The sequence below is a fragment of the Megascapheus bottae genome, chromosome X (genome assembly GCF_031878675.1).
Source record: "Megascapheus bottae isolate mThoBot1 chromosome X, mThoBot2.hap1, whole genome shotgun sequence".
Lineage (NCBI taxonomy): Eukaryota > Metazoa > Chordata > Mammalia > Rodentia > Geomyidae > Megascapheus > Megascapheus bottae.
The window spans coordinates 7,254,394-7,278,484 of NC_143547.1; the positions used below are offsets into that span (position 1 = coordinate 7,254,394).

Genomic DNA, 24,091 nt, shown 5'->3' on the forward strand with positions numbered 1-24,091 from the left:
AGAGTACTCCTACACTCTCAAGTTGGCAAGAGGACTAAATGAAGTAAGAGTTGCAAAAGCCAGGTGTTGATGGCTCACGCCTATGATCCTCACTACTTGGGAGGCTGAGATCTGAGAATTGCAGTTCTAAGCCAGAGGGCAAAAAAGTCCCTATGAGAAGATCTCCAATAAACCACTCAAACGTTGGAAGAGGTGCTGCAGTGCAAGTAGTAGAGCTCTAGCCTTGAGTACAAAGGTGCCCTAAATTCAAGCCCCACAACCAACCACAAAAAAACCAAAAGCTTGGAGCAAGGCCTAACATAAAGTGTTTATATACTAGTTACATTATTAGTCCCTTATTCTTACCAGTCCTTTATATGTAATCTCACTTGGAATGCTCACATCTGTTCCTACTATGACAAAATCTTACCAAAACTTCCTAAAGATTGTCTATGACCAAACTACACACCTATTTATATAAAACACCTACCATACCCAGTTCCAGTGGCTCACATCTATAATCCAAGCTACTTAGGATACTGAAATGTGACAATCACCCCGAGTTCGAGTGGGCACATACAAAATAAAATAAATAAAATCTTTTCCTCACAACACATCTCATGTAAGAAGAAAATGATGGAAAGGATTCCGTTGATCAAGATGCATTTATACTTTTCAATTGGCATGTTGAATTGAAACTTCTTTGTACAACAACTACTTAAAGATAGCAACAACAACAACAATAATTACTTCATATGAAGAGTTCCTTATACCAAGGAGAACTATACCAGCCTCAAGTAGGAAGATTTCATACCTGGATATCACGGTAAGACAGGAGTAAGTTAATAATGATGTCTGACGTCAGAACCTCAATGTTATCCATTCTTAGTTTAATCCGAGCCAGTTCCTTTGCCAGTTCATCACCTTGGTATTTTTCTCTGGCTCTCCGGATGTCATTTAATAAGGTTTCTTTGTAATAAACACTGAAAACACAAACATCTCTAGTCATGTACAAATATAAAGTTATATTTATGCATGCATGAATATTCTTTAGTGCTCAAGAAAACATGGTTCTCTTTGAAATGACTTATACAAATACGCAGAAATCATGGCCAGACCTAAACCTTCCTATACCAGAAATGGGGGACACTTCAACTTCTTGTTTCTAAACTGCAGAAATGGACTAGGAAGTGATATCAAATAAAAGCCAGTTTGTTGATTTGTTAAATAGTTTCAATGTTGAACTATTCAGATGGCATACTGGACTTTCTACTACCCAATCCAACCTACATCTAGCATTTTAAAGCAAGAAGATATCATACTTCAATATATACTTTACACATTAGAAATGGATTATCACTGGGCCAGAGCATGGCCTAGGGGTAGAGTGCTTGCCTAGCATACATGAAGCCCTGGGTTTGATTCCTCGGTACCACATACATAGAAAAAGCTGGAAGTGGTGCTGTAGCTCAAGTGGTAGAGGAAAAAAAGAAAGTCCAAGGACAATGCTCAGGCCCAGAGTTCAAAACCCAGGCCCAGAAATAATTAAACAAATAATACACAAATTATTTTTCATATGGCCAGCTAGATACTGTGTATATTTCAAATAGCTTAAATTCATTATGGAATATCACCATAGCCTATCACACACCCAGCACTAATATTTGGTACTTGATTTAACCTTAAAAATGACATACAATTTGGTAACATAGATGTTCTCTTACAAAGATCAGGAGTTTGGCCTAGTGGTAGAGTGCTTGCCTAGCATGCACGAAGACCCGGGTTCAATTCCTCAGTACCACATACATAGGAAAAAAGCCAGAAGTGGTGCTGAGGCTCAAGCGGTAGAGCTCTAGCCTTGAGAAATACCAAGGACAGTGCTCAGGCCCTGAGCTCAAGCCCAGGACTAGCAAAAAACAAACAAACAAAGATCATGTGCTGATTTTTTCAAGTAATATTAAGTAGAGTTAGGGCATGGCTAAGTGCTAATACTATTAACTCATCAAGAAGCTAAAATGAGCTAACTATAACGAGTAAAATGAAGCTGTTCATTAAAAAAGGAATAGAATAAATTAATTATATCTAGAGGAAGAAAACAATATGCAAGATCAAATAAGAACAGGTAGTACTTATTCTAAATAATTATAAAACTATGCTACATAAATATGCATACAGTATAGCCCAATCCAATACTCATAACAAGACCTCAATTGACATTGGAAGAATAAAATGCTATCCCACCAAAATGGTGCTGAAAAAGAAATCAGTACAGTGCTTTCATTTTTTTTATTTCCTTAGTTGCCAAATGCTATTATTGTAATAACAAGCAAATTAGCACATTCTGCTAGGTTTTAAAATTTTGTCAGTAATTGAATGAGTCATTAAATTGGGTGACAGCCATTGCCTATTTGGCAGACTTTAAAGGCACTAGAGCTATTAAAGTGTTGCTAGTTTAGCCTGATGAGTAAAAAGTGACTCTTTATTCTTATTTTCAAGGATAATTCTGAAAAATAATTTTAATAAACAAGGAAATATAATAAGAGAGAAATTTTTAAATAAATAAAACACTCCCTTGATAATGGATTAGGGACAACAGATATGCAATACGCATGCAGCCATTTCTGCCTCTGGTAAACAGGGAAGATGGTACTAATCAATATGAACTTGGAAATGGCTTCAAAGCACTTTTTAGCATTGGACTCAAGATAGACCTTATAAATCTGTCAGTAGGCACTTAGAATAAAATCTTACCTGTCATTCCTATTGTAAATGTGTTTAAACATAAGCATCATTCCTCTCAATACCCATTGCCACCCATGAGGTAGAATCCACCATCAGGTGTCTGAACCCCTTAGAAATTAAGCCAAATGAAAAATGTTACTTTTCTCCTGATACATACTCTCACTGATGGAGAAACAAACTCAAACCCAAGTCATTCAGCAGATTCAAAGAGATATGAAAATATGGTACCGGGAGAATTTTTTTCCCAAAACTTTAGTAAAACGTTTTGTGATAAGACAATATAAGTATGAATGAATCAAGTTTAGCTGGAATATGCTCCAAAAAGTCACCACTGACATGTGGTCACATAGGTATAGCTTTCCAGTCTTTGCTTTTCCATTAAAGTCTCTTAAAAAAAAGTCTGCATTCCATGAAGAGGAAAAATGAGGGAGGATGGAGGGAGGGAGGGAGGAAGGGAAGGAAGGAAGACTGTTAACAAGTATGAATCTCATGCTAATACTTCACTAGTGACTCTCCACCCTTCAGGATGCCATGATTTGAGCAAAAGCATAACATGAGGTCCTTGACATTTCATTAGAAGCCAATTCTGCCAGTTCCTTGGATTTTCATTTGTTTTAGAAGGACAAATCCTTGTGCTATGACTTACAGGCAGTAAATTATTTAAATTCACTGCAAACAAAATGACAGGATCTTCTGGTTAAGAATAACTTTTCTGCCTTTAACTTTCAGAATAAGAATATTGAACGTATGGCATCAGAGACAGAAGCACAAAGGACATTTCTAAGGCCGCTCATCTAGGAATCATCAAAGTCAGATCCCACATTCAAACCTATCTACCTTGGAGTATTTCATACCACCTCTAATGTAAACCTAAAGAGAACACGTTACAGGATATCATGAGATCAGAATGGTAGTTTGACTCAGTGCATGCAAGCTCTCATAGCAAAAGAACGTAAGGTCAGAATGATGTTGCTCTGACATTTTAAGAACCTCAATAATGGAAGGAGTATAAACTCATGTTCAGAAATGATCTTGAAACTTGAAATTTCAGAGTTGAAAGATGTCACTAAAATCACTGTCAGCTGGGCACAGTGGCTCCTGCCTGTAATCCTAGCTACTCAGGAGGCTGAGATCTAAGGATCAAGATTCAAAGCTAGCCAGGGTACAAAAGGACCTGGGACTCTTATCTCCAATTAATTTCTAGAAAATGGGAAGTGGGGCTTGGCTCAAGGGTAGGGCGATAGCCTTGAGCTGAAGAGCTCAGGGACAATGCCCAGACTCAGGGGTAGGGTGGTAGCCTTGAGCTGAAGAGCTCAGGGACAGTGCCCAGGCCTAGTTCAAGCCCCAAAACACACACATCCACACACATGCACAAAATCACTGTTGTAACTTCCGTGTTGTTAAAGAGAGAAAACAGTCAGAAGAGAACTTATATATCAAAGTTACAAAAAGAATCAGAGCCAAACACAGGTCCAATTATGAGCCCCTAACACTGGTTCTATTCTCTTTTGGCTTGACCTCAGTGACTCAGCTTAGTGAGATAATATAGGAGCAATGAGATTCTAGGATGCTTTCTTTCAAGGACTGGCCAGTGTTCCCCATTCTGTGGGAATCCTGGTCATCTCTGTAATGAAGGGAAATTTTTGCAAGGTGCTATCAGTTGATAGCTGATAAAAGTTACCATGAGGTGATGTGGATGTCCTTAAGCAGGCTAATGAGCTTGTCCACCAGGGGCATGCACAGAGGACTCAGGATGGCATCCCAGTTGGGCTGCATATACTCTGAAGCTCGTCTTTGGGCATCACTTTCACAGCAAAAATAGTCTGCAGATGGTGTCATGATGTAGGGGATGAAGTAATAATTTCCACTAGATGCCTGGAAAAAAAAGAAACAAAAAAATGTTCTCAAACAGCAATGATGTGAGCTGGGCACAGTGGCTCACGCCTGTAATCCTAACTATTCAGGAGGCTGAGATTTGAGGATTGCGGTTCAAAGCCAGCCTGGGCACTAAAGACTATGAGACTTATCTCCAATTAACTTGATAAATTAATATAGATGAACTATAATTTGTTAAATTCCACTTTGGGGTCTGAGATCTGAGTATTGAAGTTTGCAGCCAGTTCAGGCAGAAAAATTCAAAAGGTTCTTATTTCCAATTAATCAACAAAAATCTGACATAGAAGTGTGGCTCAGAGGTAGAGTGCCAGCCATGAGTGAAATAGCAAAGTGAGAGCATGAGGCCCCAAATTCAAGCCCTCATACTAACAAACAAAAATTTGTTTTGAGCCAGGCGCTGTGGCTCACACCTGTAATCCTAGCTACTCAGGAGGCTAAGATCTGAGGATAATGGTTCAAAGCCAGCCCAGGGATGAAAGTCTGTGAGACTCTTATCTCCAATTAACTACCAGAAAACCAGAAGTGGTCCTGTGTCTCAAGGGATAAGGCGGTAGCCTTGAGCTAAAGAGCCCAGGGACAATGCGCAGACCTAGAGTTCAAGTCCCAGGACCAACCAAAAAAATGTTTTGTAGAAAACATATTAGTAAATGTGATTCATCTTAGAATTATTTTCAGTGCTGGATATGGAACTAGTCCTATTAAAAAAAAATCCAACTTCTCACCAAAAACAATAAAGGCCATGGGATAACATATTCAAAGTGCTTATAAAGAAGTCAAGCAAGTACACTGGATGAAGAAGAGTATACCTTTAATCCCAGTACTCCTGACTTTGCGGCAGGGGGATTTCTGGCCAGCCTGAATGTAGCTTAGAGACCCAGTGCTTACCTGTATTCACCAGGTACTAGAGGAAAAAAAGTAAACCAAATATTTCACACCCACCAAACTACCCCTTCAAATAAAACAAAGGCAAGTAAAAATAAAAACATTTTCAGGTTAACCAAATTGGAAATTATTTTATAATCACAGTTATTAAAAAACATTTCAGTATTTCAGGCTGAAAGTAAGTAATATTGGACAGTTATTTTAATACACATGATAAAAAATAAAGAATGTTAGTAAAGGTAGGTATATAGGCAATTATAAAAGACAGTATGATTGCAAATTTTCTCCTTTCATCTCCTGATTTAAAAGTAAATCTCGGGGCTGGGAGTTTGGCCTAGTGGTAGAGTGCTTGCCTAGCAGGCACGAAGACCATGGCTCGATTCCTGGGTACCACATACATAGAAAAAGCCAGAAGTGGTGTGGTGGCTCAAGTGATAGTGTGCTAGCCTTGATAAAGTCCAAGGACAGTGCTCAGACCCTGAGTTCAAGCCCGAGGAATGGCAAAAAAAAGTAAATCTCACACATCTTTTTGTTTCTTTAAAACATTTTGGCAGCCGGGAGTTTGGCCTAGTGGTAGAGTGCTTGCCTAGCATGCACGAAGACCTGGGTTCAATTCCTCAGTACCACATACATATAAAAAAGCTGGACGTGGTGCTGAGGCTCAAGTGGTAGAGCTCTAGCCTTGAGAAAGTCCAAGGACAGTGCTCAGGCCCTGAGCTCAAGCCCAGGACTGGCAAAAAAAAAATCAACCAAACACACACACACACACACACACACACACACACACACACACACACACACACACTTTGGCAAGTTTCAAAACAATATGTATGTACATATACTTAAAACAAAAGCATTTATAAACATTGCAATAGGTGTCTCTACAACAAGTAGGCAAATTGAAGGTGTCCACAGTTTAACCTAATATTATAACCAAATATTTCAGCAAAAATCTTATATTAATTGTTCCTTTAGCAAATATCTCACTCCCAAATCTTCCAAATAGCACAAAAGTGTACTCAAATCCTAATAATAAGCTGTGAAAACAGGTTTTTGGCAAGCATGATATATGCGTCGATTGATTCTTGTAGCAGCAGAGATGAAAGAAAGCCTCCCTGCAGTTAGAAGACTGCAGAAGAATGAGGAGGAAGAGAGGAAATGCATGAACTCAGAAACCAGCTGAGTAGGTTTAATAAACAGGACTAAGGAACGAGCAGGAATCTGGAGACTGAAGAAAGTAAAAATACTTTCTTGGAGAAAAATCTTTCAGAAAAGTGTTCAGAACTTTGAGGGCGTTTGACTGAAAGAAATTAGGCTATATTTTAGAAAGCAATTCATCAAGTCCAAATGAAAGTATAAGCTTCTGAGTGAAGTAATTTTGTCCTTACAAAGAGGAAGAATAGGTCCAAACATCTTCAAATGATGGAACACATTCAGATTTGTGTTGATGGAGAAACCAGAAATTAAAAAGAAAAACAATGATTAGCATAATACACGTTCAATATTGAACTAGAATCAGCTATTTCTAACTGTTACATTTACAAGTGGAACTATCTCGAGAATCTACCTCATTAAACCATATTTAACAAAGGCAATACAGTTTCCTCCACTAAGAGGCATTAGAAAAAATATTCTAGCCACAGTTATATGGGAGACATGATTCTAAATAGTCTCCAAATATTTCCAAAAGGATGATTTGGCTACAGTAAGTGAGGTCAGAGCAAAGAGTAAAAGCCAATGATCTCTGACACTGAGGGTTAGGAAGTAAAGTTTTCAATTAATAAACCAAACAATTTTCCAGAACTACTAAAATCTACAAATATCAACACCATGTAGACAGTTCTAAATCATCCACTAAATAGCAGGTGTTTTTCATAAGCACTCATTACAATAGTTGACTTACATAGTCTTAAATGCCATATTTTAATATCTTCCTGATATACCATGCAATAAATACATGTACTTAACCATTTTTTTATTGCTGTACACAGTTAGATTTGGAATTCTAGAAGGTGGAGGTGTGGCTCAAGTGGTTGAGTGCCAGCCTTGAACGGAAAAACCAAGCAAGATCCAGAGGCCCTGTCAAGTCTCAGTAACATACAACCTGAATTTTTAGAGGTATCACTTTGAGATGAATAGCTCTGCATATGGCACCTTTTCACTGTGGTCTTTTCCTAAAGATAGTCTCCCAGGAGTAAAATTATTGGAAAAAAGGTTTAAAGTCTTAATGTGTGTATAGCCATGGTTGTCAATAAAACATGAAGCAATTTACACGCCCACTAGCAGATCACGAAGACATGCTGATCTCATTATTCCCCCAGATGCAGTGAGTAGTGTTTTGTAAAGTTGGGCAACAGGAAATGCCTTATTAGTATAGAAATAAGATATATGGGCCGGGAGTTTGGCCTAGTGGTTAAAGTGCTTGCCTAGCATGCATGAAGACCCGGGTTCGATTCCTCGGTACCACATACATAGAAAAAAGCCGGAAGTGGTGCTGAGGCCCTGAGCTCAAGCCCAGGACTGGCAAAAAAAAAAAAAGATAACAGCCTCAGGTTCATCTCAACTCAGGCACAACAACATAGCAAATAATTTGCAGGGCCAAGGATTGAGTCCTAGCTCCACCCTAACCTAAATGAGTAACTCTGAAAATATGGTTGTTCACCTTTAGAATGGTACAATAACTGTCAACTGGTGGCCCAAACTTAGATATGGCCACTTCACTACCATTCATATATATATATATATATATATATATATATATATATATATATATATATATATATATGCTCTGAGTAACAGTTCTAACATAGACCAAAGGTCTATTGATTCTTAGAAGCCTGTTAACTTGCGAGGAAAAGAAACCATCTTTGTGATCATTTGTCTTCCATTGAAATGAAATGGTTCTTTTCAACTTAGAGTATACGTAATACACTCTAGTACTATTAGCAAGGACCAGAAACTGTCATTAATACCAACTATACTTTTTCATATCATATTAGAAGTATTGCAGACATTTCATAATAACTTTTATAGCCATGACTCCTCCATAATTGTGACTTTCTAGACTTGCTATTTAATCTTACTTTTGAAGACATTAACTAGTAAAGGAGCACATAGGTTGCCATATACTTAAAAATAGTTTGATAACTATTCTTAGCATAATTGGTCTCTGTACACCTTTGTAGTTAGTTTAGCATACCAAGCCATATTCTCAAAACCCATAGTCCATAGGCTCTTCTAGACTGACAAAGAGGTTCATGCACCACAAACACTACTAACATTAATAACTACCACTTAACACTTCACAGATACAACATACAGAATGTCCGAGCTGTCATCCTAAATGTCAGTGCCTCTCCAGTTCTATGAACACAGGGCAGTTCCCATCCACAAACAGTTGCCTAGGTTCTCCAGGATGATCCCAGAAAGCAGAGAGTGTTGGGGCCTCTACTGAGTTGTCTGTCTGGTTCAATCATAGCCACTAACCAAGAACACCTAGAACCTGTTCTTTGGCCCGTTCTGCTGTGGATATTCCAGACAAGGCGGCCAAAGGTCCGAGACGACCAGGGTGGAAATACTAGCCAAGGGGCCTCATTTTACCAGCATGTACTTTTATTTATGACCAGCAGCAGGTGGCAAAGGTAGTCAATGGCAACAGTGTTTACAAATTAATTCCTTGGAACAAATATGACAGGTAAGAGTTTATCTCAGCAGAGTTCATAATGAGACTTTCAGCTTAATCTTCCAGAGAATATTTTAATTCTGATATAAATATTTAATCAGTCAACATATGGCCTAGTCAGAAGAGGAAAATAAGAAAAAAATTAAAGGCAAAAGGAGAGTAGTTTAGTATAACCCAGGATGAACTGGGTTCTGAGCACTTTCAGAAGAATGCATGGACTTATATCAATGGGTCATAAAATCTGAGTGTAAATAAAAACTGAAAAAGCACAGAGGACTGCTGCTGAGAAAAAAAAGCAATCTGATGAAAAAATGGGACAATATTTTTTAAATATTGTTAGTATATATGAGGAAAGTCAATTTACTCGGAAGAAAATTCAAGCTGACATCATTCCAAAAAAGAATGACTAGGACTTCATAATGCCTTTGTCTCATCATTTAAGAGAAAATCTCTCAAATCAGCACACATGCATGTCCAGAAAAAATACAGGTTGGTTTTGTGGTTTTTTTTTTAATTAATTAAACAGCATTCCACATTGCTACTTTCCTATATTTATCTGGTCAAAGGAGGAACGAATGTATAGAAGCTGTAAATAATTTCAACAGGAGAACCAAGCTATTGTGCTGCTTCAAGGTAAACACATATATCCCTACTAGAATCCTGTCTCAGTGTTGGCACAAATCTCATTTATCATCTCATTTTATACAGGAGGAAAACTGAGACCCAGGGAGGTTAACCAATTTGCTCACAGATGATTACAGAGCCAGATAAATCTCAAGCCATTTCTGTCCCTTCCCAGGAATCTTGTCACTGTAACTTCAGCTTAATTCAAAACTATTTGTAAATAAATAAAGCTAAATAAAATGTCTAACACAGATGAGAGAATGGTGAATTTTATGATATGTGGATTATGTCTTAATTGAAAGAAAACTGGTGTTTTTCTTGGACTTAGAAGACTTATTTAGTTGGTAGGCATATTTTAATGCTGATCACATACATGGTTTTGACATGGGCCCTGTGTCATCTGACATTATCCCTATGAATATTCAAGTGGTACAGAGAAAAGTGTTAAGGATTACATCTCCCAAGGTGCAAACAGGAGCAAGACCACAGGTATGCAAGAAAAATGTAGAAAGATTTTACAGTGAATCTTACAGAGGTGAGATAGAAATAATTTAACAATATATACATAAATTAAATACTCAGAGGACAGAGGATTCACATTCTCTATATAAAACACGCCCTCCTCATGTAATATAGAATGTAGCCTTCTTGTCTGAAACTGAGTCCTTCCTAATAAGTGATAGAAAATCTTGATATGAATTCAGAAAAGCTAAAGGACAAGAAAATGGGAAAGAGAAATGTAATTCCCTTTTACCAAAGTGTTCTTAAACCCTCTGTATCATATTTGATAATTTTGGATCCCAAGCCACAGAACTGAGAAGGCAACAGGGAAATCCAGGAGAAATTCTGTTGCCCTTGAACTCAAGGTCTACCCAGGGGAATTCTTCCAATATTGAAGACAATGTCCCAATATTGTCAATGTCAGCTTATAAAAGAACTTCCAATTTATTGAGATTACAAAGATAACCATATATGTAAGAATGAGTTTCTCTTAAATCTCATTGACTTTCCAGGAAAAAATAAAAAACAAAACCCTAGTCCAGAGATCAAGAACCAGATTAGTTTCTTATTTTTTTCTTTTATTTTATTGCCAGTTCTGGGCTTGAGCTCAGGGCCTGAGGACTGTCCTTGGACTTTTCTCAAGGCTAGAGCTCTACCACTTGAGCCTCAGCACCACTTCTGGCTTTTTCTATGTACATGAATCGAACCCGGGTCTTTATACATGCTAGGCAAGCACTCTACCATTAGGCCAAACTCCGTGCCCCTAGATTAATTTTTTAATAAGATCGTTTTTTTATTAATTATGTGATCAGAGCTTGGAAATTAACTCTGCTTTTTTTTTCTGGGGGGCTGATCTTGGGCTTGAGCTCAGGGCCTGAGCACTGTCCTTGGACTTTCTCAAGGCTAGAGCTCTACCACTTGAGCCTCAGCACCAATTCCGGCTTTTTTTCCTATGTATGTGGTACTGAGGAATCGAACCACGGTCTTTGTGCATGCTAGGCAAGCACTCTACCACTAGGCCAAACTCCTGGCCTTAACTCTGCTTTTTAAAAAAACAACTGTGAACTCTGGCTTTAGGACATGACAAATGAAATTAAGGTCCATTGTTCTTTCTACAATTCCTTCTACAAGTTTAGTGTAGAATAACCTAATGCAGTCAAGAATTGAAAGAATATCCTACAAAATTAAGAAAAATGAGGGAAGGGTTAGGTTCAGAGAGATATGTAAGAATGTTGAAAGGGGTGAAATTGATCAACTGCATTGCCTTCATAAACTACATTGTTGAATGGCAACTCCTTTGTACAACTATTTAAAGACAACAAAAATATATTTGAAAGAACCAGCAATACGTCTGCAGCTGTGGTGGCTCATGCCTGTAATCCTAGCTACTCAGGAGGCTGAGATCTGAGGATCACGGTTTAAAGTCAGCCTTAGCACTAAAGATCTTGAAACTCTTATCTCCAATTAATCACTAGAGAACAGAAAATGGGGCTGTGGCCCAAGGTGTAGGGTAGTAGCCTTGAGCGTAGGAAAGCTCAGGGACAGCGCCCAGACCTAGATTTCAAGCTCCATGACCCACAAAAAAACAAAACAACAACAACAAAAAAACAATATGTCACTGAGTTTGAGTTGTATCAAATGCACCATTCTGGTAGGGGAGGTAGATAATAGTTATGCATATATGAGGGATATGCAGGAAACTTCCCTATCTGCCTCTCAATTTCACTGTAAATAAAATTCCCTTAATTATAAAGTCAACTTAAAGTAACAAAAAAAATAAGTGCTAAAGACTCTGGTAAGGGACTTGCTTCCAAAATATATATAAAGAACTCTTAGCGAGGCACCTATGACTTATACCCATATTCATAGCTACTCAGGAAGTTGCAATCAATCTAGAGGCTCATGGTTCAAAGATGAACCAGGGGGCCAGGAGCGTGGCCTAATGGTAGAGTGATTGCCTAGCATGCACAAAGACCCTGGTTCGATTCCTAAGCTGGAAGTGGTGCTGTGGCTTAAGTGCTCAGGTCCGGAGTACAAGCCCCAGGTCTACCAAAAACAAAAACAAAAAGAAGCTGACACAAGCAGAAAAGTCCAAGAGACTATCTCCAATTAATCAGTAAAAAGCTGGACTGGGGGCTTAGAGAAAATGGTAGAGTGTCAACTATGAGTAAAAAATTGAGTGAGAGTGTAATGTCCTCAGGCCAGGAGTTTGACCTAGTGGTAGAGTGCTTACCCAGCATCCACAAAGACCAGGTTCAATTCCTCTGTACCACATACACAGAAAAAGCCGGAAGTGGTGCTGTGGCTCAAGTGGTAGAGTGCTAGCCTTGGGAAAGCCCAAGGACAGTGCTCAGGCCCCGAGTTCAAGCCCAAGGACTGGCAAAAAAAAAGAGTGCAAGGTCCTGAGTTCAAAGTCTGGTATCAGCATGAAAACAAAATCAACAATAACAAAAAAGAAGTACATAACCCAATTAAAAATGAGAGAAATACCTGAATAGAAATTTCATCAAAATGATTATGGACGGCTCATATGAATATATAGATACTCAAAAAAGATCAATGGGTTGGGGCCGGGAGTTTTGCCTAGTGGTTAAAGTGCTTGCCTAGCATGCATGAAGACCCGGGTTCAATTCCTCGGTACCACATACATAGAAAAAAGCCGGAAGTGGTGCTGAGGCTCAAGTGGTAGAGCTCTAGCCTTGAGAAAGTCCAAGGACAGTGCTCAGGCCCTGAGCTCAAGCCCAGGACTGGCAAAAAAAAAAGGATCAATGGTCACCAGGGAAATAAAATTAAAACTATACTGAGCTATCACTTCCTACTCATTAGGACAGCTGCAATGAAAAGACAGAAAACACAAAAAAATGTGCTGATGTGACTGGACTGAATGTCTCAGTGTTGCAAGTGTAAACCATTATAGCCATTTTGGAATCATTTAGGCAGATTATTATTATTCCTTCTCCTCCTCTTCCTCCTCTTCTTTGCTTATGTGGAACTGAGGAATCAAACCCAGGGTTCTATGCCTGCTAGGCAAGCGCTCTTCCATTAAGCCACATTCCCAGCCCCTGGGCAGTTTCTTAAGAACTTAAAATCATAATTATCATATAAACCAGCAATTCTATTCCAAAAGGAATAAAAATGTCTACATAAATCCTTGTAATCTAATGTTCAAGAAGTATTCTTCATAGAAGCAAAAAGTAAGAAACCATTTTAATGTCCATCCCTGGGAAATGGATAAATGAAAAGTGGGTTATACATACAGTAGAATTCCATACAACAACACAAAAAAACTACTGTTTGGGTGAATTTCAAGAACATCATGCTAAACAAAGAATAAAGAAACGACTTCATTTCATCTGGTTCTATTCCTATGAAAAGCCCTGAAAATGCAAAGGAAGTCAGAATGTCTGTGAGTGGCCCAGCCTGAAGTCCAAAGGTCTCCTTCCCATCCTGTATACCTCCATTAAGCAACTGCTCCTAGAAATGGAGACAAACATGCCCATCCCCTACTGAATGAAGCTAAATTCAATACATCGCCAGGTACAATTCCAGCTGTAGCAAATGACTCCCTGCAGACAGACTTCAGAGCACCTTGGGTTTTTAACATATTCACAAATCACTCCAAACATATGGCTGCATGTTTAGGATGTGACATTTGATCTGCAGCAGTCCCAGCTTGCAAAACGTTAAGAGTTCACTAATTATCACTATGTTTTGCCCATGCACATGTGCACACATATGTGTGATTTAATCTCTTCAATGATTACAAATCAACAATTCCATCAGATTATCCCTCAGATTCTCGGCTTCAAGTCAATCTAGGCCTACAATTTCAATTTTAGTCCAATTCACATATAGGTGACAACTGAGTAAACTCTCCTTAAAAGTCAGCCAATTTACTTTGACATTCTGGTTTCATGTTTAATCACCATTAGCTGCAAGCTGTCCATTCTGCTGATGCAAACTATTCTTGTTTGCCCCACTTTCCTCCCATCTGGAGTAGAAAATGTAACTGTCTCCTTACTTCTAGAAAGAATGTAATATTGGGGGATGACCATGAATAGTACCTCCTAGCTTTACTTCCTTTTTTAGCCTTTCCTGGTTGGTGCTATTTTCTATTTTTCACATCACCTGAGGTCTTTTTCTTACTTCTTCAGAATGCTCTAATACTTCACACCTTGTCAACCAAGCATGATAATCAGTACTGGGCACTGAATTCTAATGTAGTGTCAAGTACAGCAGAGACTGCAGTTGCCAAATCATGCAGAATAAATTCATTCTAAACAAATAAATGAACAAACAAAACACCCAGGAAGAATGGTGCCAAGGTACGCTCAGGATTATTATGAATGCTGGAGGAATTCCTAGGTCTTTAGGAGGAGGAAGGATGTTCTAGAAGGGAGGATACATAGTGAATTAAAACAGAATTCACTACTTAGTGTTGTAGAATTAGGATTATAACACTACTCAGTATTGACTAATAATTGTACTCAGTGATTGCTTATAATTCTTAGTCTCCAGGAGAACAGGAATGTTTCTAAGTGTTTATATATCCCATAGTATCACCTGTTTCCTATGCTAATGTAGCTCTTGTATTAAGGAGTATTTCAGAGATATTTCTCACATTAAATCTAACAACTTTTTGTTTTGTTGTTGTTGCTGCTGCTTTGGCCAGTCCTAGGGATTGAACTCAGGCTGGGGTACTGTCCTTGAGCTTTCTCGAGGCTAGCACTCTACCACAATACCACCTCTGGCTTTTTCTGTGCATGTAGTACCAAGGAATTGAACCCAGGGCTTTGTGCATGCTAGATACGTACTCCACCACTAGACCACACTCCCGACCTTACTCCCTGAACTTATAGGACTATGAATTAGAATATGACAAGTAGTAGGTATGCTTCCTTTCAGAAGATTTAGTGGGAAAGAAGCTGAGGTCTAAGGGTTCAAGCAAGGGCTTGCCCCAAGTCTAGGTCACAGTTACCCAAAGTACAGTGCCCTATGTTGGGGGAGGGTGGCTAGCAGCTTGGGGGTATATTCAAAGCCACAGGATAACTTTGGCACAATTTCTAAGGACATGATCTATGTAAATATTCTAGAGTGTTGATCTCATTAGGCTATTCAAATCAACATTATGATAAAACTATCTGACTAGAATATTTTAAGCCACATGAAGAGACTTCATTATATAAGAAATAGGAAGGAATAGAAGGAACCGGAATTCCATTCCACTTCTCCTTAGATTGTGACAAAGAGTTTCAGGCTTAGCCCCCCTATTAACTGGGATACAAGTTCATGTTCTTCCATCATCAAGAAAACTCTGGTAGGCAAGTATGGGAGGCTAGTGGCTCCAGCAAAAAGATCTAGTAGTTCATGGGAACACAAACCTAGCTCAGCAGGAAATGCTCTGATGGTTCATAGTGCTAGTGAAAAATGAAGGACATACACTTAGGATTAGTGCTGCAGCTCAGTGGTAAAACGCCTACCTAGCACACAAGATGCTGGATGCCATCCTCTGGCACAGAAAAAGATTACAGTTGTCTGAGCTTGCCCTCTGCCCCATATTCTTCTTAATGGCCAAATGGGGCCTGAGCTACATTGTGGGTTGAGGGACATGTAGTTTTCTGCCTATCCTTTTTACAAACACAAGCAGCCAACATGATTAAAATTCACTTAGAGATCTGTGTGATATTTTTCCCCAGGCAAGTATCATACTAATTTACAAGACTAAAAGTTAAAAATGCAATACTTACTATGTTTTTCTGAGATACCATATCCTGAAAAAGAGAAAGGAAACATTCAACATATCTTTTAAAAAGATAATTCCTATAAAAATGAGTCAGCATTCTTTTCCACATCTATTACCACCTTAGAGCACTAATGAATCATTGAAAGCCCTTTCTGAAAGCTAAATAAAATGAACTGTAAACCCATCTTCAACTGACTATCTTTAGATCTACGGGAGAACATATCTATTTACAAGAATTTCCTTATAGCAATGTCTTTGCCCAAAAGATATTCTGAGATTCAACATCAGGGTGTTAAACGCTCTGTCTATACCCCTTTCAAAGTAAGAAAGCTCCTGAGCAGTAATGGGTTAAGATGCTTGTGATTGAAATCATTTCTTGAATGAATCAGTGTGAAGGCTGCAGGCCATATCAATGAGCTATTATACAGAAGGGTACTTGTCAGCATATTACAACCAGCCCATCACAACTATCTAGGTATGTCTCAAGTACAATCACAATTTCAATCAGTTAACTTGGTGTGATGGTTGTACAGCCACTGACATTGAAAAACAATACTTCTATAAAAAGAAAATATAATTAAATAGCTTCCCTCTAAAATCTGTCTTATATATGCTGATAGTTTGATTTTTTTATTAAGTTGCAGACTGCTGCATCTGGTGTGAGGTCTAACTTGACTATTCACTCCCATTTAGGAAATATTTGTAAGAATGAAAATTAAAATCTTGCAATTCCTGACATTGTAAAGAACTAAAAACCTCTTTTGGGTCATAAAACCTAATAGAAAGTTTGACTAAAGCATAGTTGAGAAAAATATATATTGAATAGAGAAAATACATTCAAATTTCATATTTCTTATGTAGGCTAATAATTTTGCTTTCAAATTTCCCAAATCTGATTTCTAGCATAATTTCCTTAGTAAAAAACAATAGTTAGAGGCCAGGAGTTTGGCCAGCCTACAAAGACCTATTATTGAGGCTTTCATCTCCAATTATTCAGCAAGCCTTGAGCAAAAAAGGCAAGCAAGAGTGCAAGTCCTTGGGACCAGGAGTTTGGCCTAGTGGTAGAGTGCTTGTCTAGCATGCACGAAGACCTGGATTCAATTCCTCGGTACCACATACATAAGAAAAAAAGCCAGAAATGGTGCTGAGGCTCAAGTGGTAGAGCTCTAGCCTTGAGAAAGTCCAAGGACAGGGCTCAGGCCCTGAGCTCAAGCCCAGGACTGGCAAAAAAAAAAAAGACTGCAAGGCCTTGAGTTTAAGTCCCAATACTAGTGCGTATCCAACTGCATGTGCACACACAAATGCAAGGTTGAAAACCACTACTGTAAATAAACCAATTATTCCTAAAATTGTTTACCACAGACCAAGATTTTATGAATACTAAGATATTCATCGGTATTAAGTGAATTTTGAAATAACTCAAATTAGCTATTTATACTTTACAAATATAAAAATGTTCAAAGCCAGGGCCGGGAGTTTGGCCTAGTGGTAGAGTGCTTGCCTAGCATGCACAAAGACCCAGGTTTGATTCCTCGGTACCACATACATACAAAAAAGCCGGAAGTGGTGCTGAGGCTCAAGTGGTAGAGCTCTAGCCTTGAGAAAGTCCAAGGACAGTGCTCAGGCCCTGAGCTCAAGCCGAGGACTGGCAAAAAAAAAAGTTTAAAGCCCTATGCTATATGCAAAAGCTTATATTAAGCTTGTAAAAATGCCTTTTAGAAATTCTTAGTGATTATTCAGTTTTACAGGAATATATTATTTCAATTTTGTTTTGCTTTCTTGCTAGAGGAAAATATATACAATTTATCTATGTAAAAAATTCTAAACCGGGGGCCGGGAGTTTGCCCTAGTTATAATGTTTGCCTAGAATGCATGAAGACCCAGGTTTGATTCCTCAGTACCACATATATAGAAATGCCAAAAGCGGTGCTGTGGCTCAAGTGGTAGAGCACCTGCCTTGAGGAAATCCCAAGGACAGTGCTCAGGCCCTGAGTTCAAACCCTAGGACTGGCAAAAATAATTTCTAAGCCAGGCACATAGCTCAAGCCTATAATCCTAGCTTCTCAGGAGGCTGAGATCTGAGGATCAAGATTCAAAGCCAGCCTGAGAACAAAAAGGCCTGAGACTCTTATCTCTAATTAACCTCTAGAAAAATGGGAGGTGAGGCTTGGCTCAAGGGTAGGGCAATAGCCTTGAGCTAAAGAGCTCAGGACCAGACCCAGGCTGAATTCAAGACCCAGGACCCACAAAAACAAACAAAAAATTCTAGTCATTTTGGTAACTGGTAAAAATATCATTATTCAAGTTAAGAATTGATTTTTGTAGGTTTGGATGAAATTGCCCATAAAGGGATTCAGAATGGTATGTTTGCATCAATATAAACAGTTTTTGCCTTCTCGTTCCTAATAAGCCCGAAACACTCAGATTGCCTACAAAAGCACAATGTAGCAAGAAATGACAGCTAAAAGTTGTGGTATAAAGGAAGAAGCTGCCTAAGATATTCCTTACTAGTTTTCTCCAAAGTCCTGTAATCCAGTTACAATTAAGCTTAACATATACTTCAATTTTTCCAAAATGCAATATTCTGCCCTTTACCTTCAGTGACAGAGCAGTGTCAGCATCAGTGTCATAGTACAGAATCATGTTATTGGCCATGTCAAAGCTTTCTCGGACTCCAAGATGGTAGAAAAGAGTAGGCTGTCTGGAGATGTCACTCATGTCGACCACAGCAATATCTGAAATGCACAAGGAGAGACCAGAGTAGGGGAAGAGCCAATTGATTTACTTAATTTGCTTGCTTGCTTCTGATTATCAAGGAGGAGATATGATCATTTGGATTTCTACCCCTCACTTTTTATGTGAAATAGAAATGAGGAATGATTTATGGTTACCTATATGAAGTATAGAAGAAAAGCAGTAAGAAGTAAAAAGAAAAGCAACAACCAAAAACCTAGCCAAGCACAGTGGCTCACACCTGTAATCCTAGCTTCTCAGGAGGCTGAGATCTGAGGATCAGTATTCAAAGCCAGCCCGGGCACTAAAGTTGGTGAGACTCTTATCTCCAATTAACCACTAGAAAACCAGAAGTGGTACAATGGCTCAAGGAGTAGGGTGATAACCAGGCCCAGAGTTCAAGCCCCACAACTGACCCAAAAAAGCACCTCCTCTTTTGAAGTGGTAGGAATACAGTGTCATCTAGAAGTTACTGGTAGATTCATTTCCAATGTTATTTTCTTATGAAATAAATCATATACTCAAAGAATACATCTACCTTATGTATCAAGTATACAGTATGACATGAAAACCTGCCATGTAAGCCAAATTCTTAAAGCCTCACCTGCCTTGTTGAAGGCAAACAGGCCCTCCTTCCTGTCTAGGGAAAACTATCCCCATCTATATATTTATCATTTCCTTGTATATATGTTCACACTATAAACTGTTTGTTTCTCTTCAAAACACATGGGTTGACCTCTAACCTGCAAAATGATAGTATTTATGTATGATACCATTGGACAGTGAGAAGGCCATGAGGGCTGGCCCCTCATGAATGAAATTCATGTCCTTATAAAAGAGGCCCTAGAGAGGTGATTTGTCACTTCCATTATATGAGACACAGGGAAAAGGCCTCATCTATGAAGTGGGAAGTGGGACCTCATCACCTATCAGTACCTCCAGAACTGTGAAGATACATTTCTGTTGTTTATAGACCATCTAGGCTCTGGTTTTCTGTCATAGTGACCTAAATAGACTAAGGTAAAATGTATAAATATGTATAAGCACAAACTCCTAAACAGTATACATTTGGGTTTGCATGTCTTTGTTAAAGCAATGGCATGGCATTTTCTATATTCTTTGATCTGTCTTTTATGCAACTCAATTGCTATGTCTAGCTCTAATTTCTACAATTTTAAATAAAATCCTACTGTATGGTAAATATATCACAAATTTTTATTCACCATGACTGTGAAGATTTTATTCTTTTTTCCCATTTCAAGCTATTATAATAAACATTCCTAAGAAATCACTCCTAGCTCATGTGTTCATTCTCAACTTGACACCAAAAAAATGCCCCTGAAGTAGTACAGATCTACTCAAATCAGAAGAGCAACTTACTGTATCAAAAGCAAGCATGTTGAATACACCTGGTAACACTGGATGCCATTTCAAAATGTATTATTCTCAAATGAATGGCTGCTTCCCCACCAGGCAGTATTTAGATGCAAGGATGTGTGTGCAAACTTATACTTGCACTCCTATGACAGAAAGTCCATGAGACTACCAATGAAAGAAAATGAAGGTGAGAAGTATGTGGGCACAAGGCAACATGATGAAGCCACCACATCAGCACCAAACACTACTGACCCAATATGTACATACTGGGAGACAGAAGGCCAAGTGTCCCTAAGCCCTAGAATGGGCTTTTTATGCTCTTCTATATGGATTGCCAGCTGTACAATGATCATAGTCCTGCCTACCAAGGATACAAGTGTGAATGAGATATACTTTCCTGAAAAAAAAATACAACCCCAAACCCAGAGTTATACCTCCACTTCTGGCTTTTTGCTGATTAATTGGAAATAAGAGTCTCATGGATTTGTCTGCCCACGCTAACTTTAAACTCTGATCCTTAGCCTCAATTTTGAGTAACTAGAATCACTGGTGTAAGCCACTGACACTTTACTGGTAATGCTGTTTGTGACCAGAGGTTCTTTAAAAGTCAGGGAGGCAAGGCAAATCAGAGTGAGAATAGCAAGATGGAATGAAAAATGAAGAGTACCTTAGGAAGAGAAGAAAGCAAGTGCAAAGAGCTAGCGTAAGTGTTAATTTTATGACTGGAATACTCAAAAAAGATGAATCTGGAAGGGTTAGCAGTGATAAAGGGATCTCAACAGGACTGGATGCTACCCTGAGTTAATAGAAAACCTACGGTAGTTTTAGGTTTGTCTTTTATTGCTGCTGTTGGTGGTGGTAGTGGTAGTGGTAGTTGTTGGGCTTGAACTCTGGCCTGGGAGCTGTCCCTGAGCTCTTCAGCTTAAAATTAGTACTCTACCACCTTGAGCCACATGTGTACTTTTGTTTTTTTGTGTGGTTAACTGAGACTAATCTCACAGGGACTTTTCTCCCCAGACTGGCCTTAAACCATGATCCTCAGATCTCAGCTTGAGTAGCTAGGGTTACAGTCATGAGCCACTGGTGCCAGGTTGATTGTGTTTTTTTAACTTATTATACCATTCTGTCTGATATATCATATATTCCATCTGATATAACATTTATATCAAACAGAATAGTATAACGAAACTCTTGTGCCCTCCACCTTGATAATTATCATCTCATGAGCAGCTCCATTATAGATCCATTGCCATGTATACCAACCCTTTCTAATTATTTTGAAGCAAACAGCAGATACATCAGATTTTCTCCCCAAGTATTTCAGGTTCATATCCACCATTTAAAGGTTATTGATAATGAAAGGACAAATGTATATACTGAAATAATACTTTTTACAATTCAACTGAGATAATTTATACCTCAGATGAGAAGTCTGCTCCCTACAGACATACGCTCAGAGTCAAAACTAACATAGCAACTGAGCAAATTAGGTATTCTGTCCACATGATTGTTCACTGGACGCTATTACCTACTCAAAATAGAACAAGTATTTCATGGTGAAACTATTAAACAAATGGCAACATAGACCCCAATTCCAAGGAAAAGAATGCAAATAGAAGAAGACAAAGGAATGGGCAGAGAAGGGGGGTAGGGGCGGGGGGGGGTGTGAAAGACAGCAGCCTCCAATTCACACTGATCATTTCTGAAAGCAATTGAACTTGCTAAAGAAACTTGTTACATAATTAGGTTTTTGCTTGGTGACACAAAGTCCTTCTTTTCTGTGCCCTCTGTACATTCTGGCATAGGATCTGTGCATTGGCCTCACCACCTCCAGAAAGAATCGCTATTCTGGCTCTACCCAGGTTTGGATTAGAGGTTTTCCAATAATAGTTAAAGCAGGAAAGATACTAAGCACCAGTGGCTCACACCTGTAATCCTAGCTACTCAGGAGGCTGAGATCTTAGGATCATAGTTTGAAGTCAGCCCAGGCAAGCAAATCTGTAGGACTCTTATCTCTAAGCACTCATGTAGGCGAACACGCGCATGCGCATGTGCGCGCGCGCGCACACGCGCACACACACACACACACACACACACGCACATACGCACATACACACACACACACACACACACACACACACAAACACAAGTATACAAACATACACAAAGAAGTCAGAAGTGGAGGTGTGGCTCAAGTGGTAAAGCACTAGACTTGAACATAAAACTCAGAGACAGCACCCCAGCCCTGAGTTCAATTGCAAGGAATGGCAACAAGAAGAACAACAAAGAACCAGAAAGGATAAATGAAAGAGTGGGGAGTGAGGTTGGGAGAAATGAAGGAAAATGATGTAAGAGGACACATTAATCAAGAAAATTATACTTATAAGGTGACATGTTGAATTGAAATGCGTTTCTATAACTATTTAGAAATATTCTATAAAAAAATGAGCAATAAAAAGAAAGTAAAAAACAAACCAGGAAGGATAAACACTGCTGAACACTGAAAATAATTCAGACTTGGGAAGCAGAGGTAGGAGGATTGAGCTCAGGTTCAACCTGGGCTAAATAGCAAGTTCAAGATCAATTTGAAGTACATAGCTATGACTTGTATCAGAAAATAAAAGGAAAATTTGGAACAATTCATGTTCAATAGGAACACTGTCTCAAACTTCAAATGAAAAACTTCCTGACATTCATCACTCAAGCATATAGACTGAGCTCACTTTGAGGCCAGACACCCAAACAGACACCCACATGGCTTATTTAAGACAAGCATTCAGCATTAGATTTCTAGATGCTCATTCTAATAAGACACAGAGCAGAAATTTTATTATATATAAAATACTGAGGGTTTTTTTCTTCTAAAAAGACCACCAATTCACCAAAAGCTTTAGTTGTAAGGATGTTCCCATGTTTTGCTACGTATGAATGAAATCCCTGCAGATGGATCAGCTGAATTTCAGAAACACCCTAGGAAGCAGGCAGTCCAAATGCTAGTTTCATTTCAAAGGTGGGGGGATGAAGCACAGATAGGTTAATAGATTCTCTACAGGTCATTCAGGTAGGGAAAGACAGAGGCAATACTTGGACTTACTTTTCTAACCTAAAGTTTCAGACTTCCCAAGACCCAGATGAAGCTTAGTACTTTCCTGATTGACTTTCTAAAACAGAGCCTTCAGAGAGGAAACAATTTATATATAAGGATAACTCTTAGGTAAATAGATCATAGATTAAAAAAGAAGAGATAAAATTCATGTTTTAATTCCCAAATGCACCCTGTGCTCTTAGCAACCATTACTTTCCAGTTCGTTTCTATTGAGTTTGTGACGCAGGCCAGACAAAGAGAGCTGCAGAGAATAACCCATCTCCCATCTTTCTTGATTGTAAGGCAGGCGCACCATCCCCCACTACCTGGCATGGTTTTTTTAAACAAATTTAATGTCTAGTAGCCCATTAGAAACTGGGAAAGGCCTAAACTGCACTTAAAATCTATACTTAGCAGGAAAAGCTCAAAGACAGGGCCGGGAGTTTGGCCTAGTGGTAGAGTGCTTACCTAGCAAGCACAAAGAGCTGGCTTCAATTCCTCAGTACCACATACATAGAAAAAAGCCATAAGTGGTGCTGAAGCTCAAGTGGTAGAGCTCTGGCCTTGAGAAAGTCCAAAAAAAAAAAGCTCACGGGCTGGGAGTTTGGCCTAGTGTTAGAGTGCTTGCCTAGCATGCACGAAGACCCGGGTTTGATTCCTCGGTACCACATACATAGAAAAAAAGCCAGAAGTGGTGCTGTAGCTCAAGTGGTAGAGCTCTAGCCTTGAGGACAGCCCAAGGATTGTGCTCAGGCCCTGAGTTCAAGCCCCAGGACTGGCAAAAAAAAAGCTCAAAGACTGTGCCCAGATCCAGAGTTCAAGCCCCAGGTCTGGCAAAAATAAATGA

General features: G+C 38.9%; 1 protein-coding gene across 1 annotated transcript in view; it reads right to left on the reverse strand.

The window, feature by feature from the left end:
* Window positions 1-24,091, reverse strand: part of Map3k15 (mitogen-activated protein kinase kinase kinase 15) — a 91,651-nt gene that overhangs the window by 61,996 nt on the left and 5,564 nt on the right. Inside the window, exons 2-5 of the mRNA XM_090326454.1 lie at window positions 18,645-18,784; window positions 16,054-16,077; window positions 4,403-4,596; window positions 794-962 (exon numbers count right to left, since the gene is read on the reverse strand). Coding sequence (XP_090182580.1) covers window positions 794-962; window positions 4,403-4,596; window positions 16,054-16,077; window positions 18,645-18,767 — 510 coding nt within the window. The 5' untranslated portion in view covers window positions 18,768-18,784. The remainder of the gene's footprint in view (window positions 1-793; window positions 963-4,402; window positions 4,597-16,053; window positions 16,078-18,644; window positions 18,785-24,091) is intronic.